At 36.8% G+C, this 5008-nt stretch overlaps 1 protein-coding gene across 3 annotated transcripts; it reads right to left on the bottom strand.

Annotated features, from left to right (window-relative positions):
• Nucleotides 1-521: 521 nt before the first annotated feature.
• Nucleotides 522-5008, bottom strand: LOC145011028 (heterogeneous nuclear ribonucleoprotein 1-like). Of its 3 annotated transcripts, none has more exons than XM_078969643.1 (10): nt 4795-5008; nt 4369-4458; nt 3754-4190; nt 3490-3646; nt 3147-3317; nt 2975-3075; nt 2762-2830; nt 2638-2678; nt 2379-2464; nt 1428-1540 (listed from the first exon to the last, which is right to left on the bottom strand). In XM_078969643.1, the coding sequence occupies exons 1-9, from the start codon at nt 4963-4965 to the stop codon at nt 2403-2405; spliced, it is 1299 nt and encodes a 432-aa protein (XP_078825769.1). In that variant the 5' UTR covers nt 4966-5008; the 3' UTR covers nt 1428-1540; nt 2379-2402. The 3 variants fall into 3 exon arrangements, with proteins under 3 accessions (XP_078825770.1, XP_078825769.1, XP_078825768.1); XM_078969642.1 differs by having other exon boundaries at nt 2975-3081; XM_078969644.1 differs by lacking the exons at nt 2379-2464; nt 2638-2678; nt 2762-2830; ... (4 more) ...; nt 4369-4458; nt 4795-5008 and adding an exon at nt 1691-2143 and having other exon boundaries at nt 522-1540.

Raw genomic sequence — 5008 nt, forward strand, 5'->3', positions numbered from 1 at the left:
AATTTATAAATTAATTTATGTTAAGTTGCAAACAATGGTTGATAAAAAAATTAAAACATCATTAATTTTTTTTTTTTTGAAACATTATATTTTTAATCTACTCCTAAATACTATCTATGTCTCCCAGTAATACTTGAATCCTATGCCCTTTAATTTGAGAGAATAACTCCTTATCATTAGTCGCAAGGCCCTTTAATTAATATAAATGAAATAGCATTTCTAAAAACATACGATCACAAAAAGTTTAACTACATAACAACGTGGATATTCGTCCAGTAGAATTATAATTCAAACACCCCTATCGGTTTATACCATTCGGTCTCTTGGGGGATGTTATACAAAGTGGCTTCTATCATGTCCACAACTTCTATTTTAGGCTTTTAGCACATATGTCAAATTTTAGTCCGACTGTTTAAATATCAACAACTTCTAGTCCAGTCGCATGTAAGAATTGGGGCCTAAAAATGAATAACATCGATCGATATGAAACTGAAATCAATGGAAAAACCTGCAACTCAAACTTAATAATGAAAAAAGATGAAAGCAATTGATAAATGGAACACATACAAACAAACTATTGCAAACTTGAGCTACACATATTTCGACCTACAAACCACACTTTAAAAAAATGACATACAAACTTCTAGTAACCTGTTTGCCCGTTATACCCACCCTCCATATTGCTACCGCCACCACCTCCCCCTTGCTGATCTCCACCACCACCTCCTGCCCCAAACCCACCACCACCACCACCATACCCAGCATTGTAGCCATCATTACCACCATAGTTTCCGTAACCATAACCTTGACCCCCATACCCAGAAGCTCCACCTGCAGATTGACCCATTGATGCAGAGGCCGTGGGACCACCTCCTCCATAACCCATATTTGGACCATAACCAGAACTTTGACCACCCCACTGGGTTTTCACTGCACCAGGATTTCCATAACCAGGGTTCCCGTATGCACCACCATAGCCGCCACCACCATAACCACCAACACCATAACTTCCATATCCACCTCCAAAACCATAACTTGGTTGACCATACCCGGAATATGTTGGGTAGCCACCACCGGTGGTTTGTTGCAGGAATCTATTACCATCCATTTGACTATCATATGAGCTGGAATTGCTACCTTGATATCCACCACCACGTGCGCCACTGCCACTGCCACTGCTGCCAGGATTAGCGTCTTTAGGAAGTGCTCGTTTCACCTCAACAAGCTTATTGTTGAGTTCATGGAAGGTCTTTTGAAGAACTCTATCAACAGCATCTTCTGTATCAAATGATATGAAACCAAATCCACGAGGTCTGTTGGTGGTTTGGTCAAACATGATTACTACATCCGTTATATCACCATAAGTTTCAAAGTATTGACGGAATTGGTCCTCTGTCAAGGTGGAAGGTAAACCGCCAACAAATATCTTTTTGGTTCTGTAATTTCCTCCTGTCCCTGACCCACCGGAGCTCCTCCCAACATTGCCTGCAGGTCTAGACGTTTGCTGTTCTTCCCTCGATAACGCCCTCTTAGCTTCCACCTGCACATTATGAGACGCCGAATCTGAAATTGAATTTATAACTGGAAAACGAGGCGAAACGCTATAATTACACATTGTTATACAATGATCGCGAAACTAAAACCCCAAACCCAAAACAATGACATACACAATCGAATAGCAATTTCTTACAGTTCGGCCTTCAATAGTATGCCTATCTTGAAGAACAGAATCGAGAAGGGAAGGATCTGAGAAAACTACGAAGCCGAAGCCACGTGGACGGCCGGTGGTCTTGTCGCGCATTATAACAGTCTGAGAGACATGTCCGTACTTGCTGAAGTAATCTCTGAGGGTTTCCTCGGTGGTGTCCCATGCTATTCCTCCGATGAATAGCTTCCCTTCGTCTGAATCCATTGACACCACTTTATTTCTCGCACAGAAAGACGTGAAAACCCTCAGTTCAGGTTGAGTTGCAGAGGTTGAATTTAGGGTTAGGGTTTGTGTGCTAATGTGCCACAGATTCCGAGTGCCACTTCCCGGAAAACGCAGTATTTGTTGAAAGACACGGTGCAAATAGCAAGAAAAAGGAAGTCGCCCGCTCCCCCCATCCCACCAAGAAACGCCACCGTTTCAGCAATATACGTTTCAATCGAATATTCTTATAGAGCTTTTAATATGTGTGAAGATATTTATGGTATTTCTTTAGTCAAACTTGATCTATTTTGATTAAGAGGGGGAATTCCGAGAATAGTTAAGTTTGGCTAAAAATAAACGGGTCCAAAATCATCCAAAATATAATAATTCTTAATAAATTACAAAAAATCTCTTGATACACAAAAAAAAAAAAAAAAAAAAAAAAAAAAAAAAAAAAAAAACTTACATGAAGTTTTTTTTTCAAGGGGCATCAAGTCTGGATTTTTGATACATGAAAAATGTAGAGGCACCAAATCCTCTCAGCAACTTCACCTGCAAAAAGATTCAAACAATTAAAATCTCTATCCCATGAAATTTTTTATTATTAAGTTAAAATTATTTATCACCCATATTTACCATTACAAAAATCGATTACATTAATTATTCTCTACAATATTTAAACGGGTGACATCTGGAATCACTAATAATACGAACAGAGAACTCACATTCTGTGTGTTCCTTGTTACCATCACTACAACTGCAGCATCTATAGAAAGAAAACTGGTCAAAATTTATAGAAAACAAGAATCAAATAAGAACAATAATGAAAGCTTAAAAAAACATAGATACCGAATCTTTGTAGTTTTCCCTTTGAATTGACTCAATAACTCACTTGCATATGCTTCAAATAAACGAGACCTGCAACCAGAAAACAACCCATCTCTTGGTTTTAACACACGTGTCTAAATAAATAGGTTCCCACTTTCCAACATGTTTTAAAATTTGTTATAATTAGATTTAAAGGTAAAAAGAAATGGAAGAATCAAAGAAGAAATGGTTTACCAGGGAGGAAGAGATGATGCTACAAGTGCAGGAGGGATTTCCCACAATCTATGAATCTGATTGCTTAATTTTGCATCAAGATACTCAACAATCTCATGTTCCTTGAACTGAAAATGGGATCAAAAAGTGGAATGATTTGTAAATAAATTGAACTTTGTAAGAGAAAGACTACCTTTGAGTCCTTTGTTTCCTCCATTAATTTGACATTTTGAAATCTTTTCAAGATCAAGTTGTGTACTCCTTCGTATAGTGTGTAGATACTAAAAGGTTCATTACAACTCGACATAAATTGTTTAATTACATGATTCCATCTCCTTGATATACATCCTACCAGTAACAGCTCCTGTAATGATTCATTATTGGTTAAAAAAAAAAAACATGTTTGTGAAAAATATAATATATACTCCTTCATGCCAAAATGTTGCAACTTTTGAGTTAACACATGTTTAGATAAAGTGTTTGACTACTTCTCAAGTGTAAAGATCAATTGACTTTTTGAAATATAAGTCACTCACAAATGTCTCATTTTCTTCACTTGATGTATCTAACTGTTCAAAAACTTGTATCCACTGAGCCATAGGAGCAGAAAAAATCATGCTTGCACCTGAAACCAATCTGATAGTCTGCTTATCAAGTAGATATGAAAGGGTTTTCATCCGCCAATTGCTCCACCTGATTAAAATAATCAATTAGTGTTTGATCATTATTGCTGCTTACAAATTGTTTTATGGATAAGTATGATGATTAATGAATGTTAACATGACAAAAATATCACTTACACATAAGCCTTTTGTTGTTCTTGAAGCTCATTTGAGGTTCCTTGTGCTATGGTTTTAGAAACAACATCCACACTTGTCTCCATTGATGAAACACATGAAACTGCAAGTTGCCTTTTTGTGATTCCTTGAATAGCAAATGCTGTCAAATCGGTTTTCGTGTAGGTTTTAGCCTTGGGAGAAGGCTTAGGCGAAAAGTCCATTTTACCCTCCTCAACAGAAGCTTGAGGACTCCTTGTTGTGTTTTGCAGCATCAACTTGTCAAGATATACATCCAGGTAATCGGTTTCTGTCCTTTGAAGTTCATCAAGATCCATTTCAATGGTTGCTTTTAGAACAGATTTGAGATGTTCATCCCTCATTGGTAGTGTGTGAATAAAATGTTCAAGTATAAAAAATCTTGCTTTACCAAGTGTAGTGGATGATATATGTGTAAGACCCTGAGTAACAAGATGTAATCAGATAAATGGGTGCTTCTTTTTTAATCAATGCAGAAAGAATGAATGGCTTAATAGAGAAAGTCAGGAGTAAAATGAGTTTTAACCATTCCTCATTAAGTCCAAACTGTTTGCGATAAAAAAAAAAGAGCATAGAAACAGGGCTAAGAGATGTTCCCACCTGTGGAAAATGAGGATTGGATGTCAGTTTAGATAAGGCTGCATCGAGTTCAGCTATGGAGTCTTGATTGGCATCTATACTCTCAAACACCTGGAAAAATAGATAATTTCATGTTCCACAAACCCTACCCTAAATCAATCAACAATGAAAAAACAATTGAAATTGCTTAATAATATAAACTTTCCTATACCACAAAAGATTTAATTCATAATTACTTCATTCTATTCGACCAATTTCAGATTGGAACAAACCGTTTTGCTTAAAACTGTTGTAATTTCATGTTCCACAAACTACACGGGATTTTAAAGTAAAACACAAAACCAGAAAGAGGAAATTGAATCAAGATAAGACTCTTCTTCATTCATACTATTCATAACGTATGGAATCTAAAATGGAAAAGTAGAAAAGAAAATAGGGATTGCTCACATTCTCGAAGAAAAGACCCCATTGAAAAGCTTTTTTAATGTTTAGCGGATCCCAGTGAGCAAAGCGACCAGATGATTGATACCCAGAAGCTAAAATCAAGATATCAACAAACCCTTTGATCAATTTCAACAAGTCTTCCAGTGAAATCTCTGGGTGAGACCACCCACCCATCTTCTTCTTGCTTTTTTTTCCCGCCTTTTCTAAAGCGGACAGT

The sequence above is a fragment of the Lactuca saligna genome, chromosome 8, assembly GCF_052625555.1.
Source record: "Lactuca saligna cultivar CGN05327 chromosome 8, ASM5262555v1, whole genome shotgun sequence".
In the NCBI taxonomy this organism is placed as follows: domain Eukaryota; kingdom Viridiplantae; phylum Streptophyta; class Magnoliopsida; order Asterales; family Asteraceae; genus Lactuca; species Lactuca saligna.

Coding starts and splice junctions, on each gene's coding strand:
- LOC145011028 (XM_078969642.1), bottom strand. CDS start 4,965: ATGGGTGGGTGGTCTCACCCAGAGATTTCACTGGAAGACTTGTTGAAA. Junction 4,191..4,368: donor CCAATCCTCATTTTCCACAG/GTGGGAACATCT, acceptor CTTGTTACTCAG/GGTCTTACACATATATCATC. Junction 2,465..2,637: donor TAACAAGGAACACACAGAAT/GTGAGTTCTCTG, acceptor ATCTTTTTGCAG/GTGAAGTTGCTGAGAGGATT.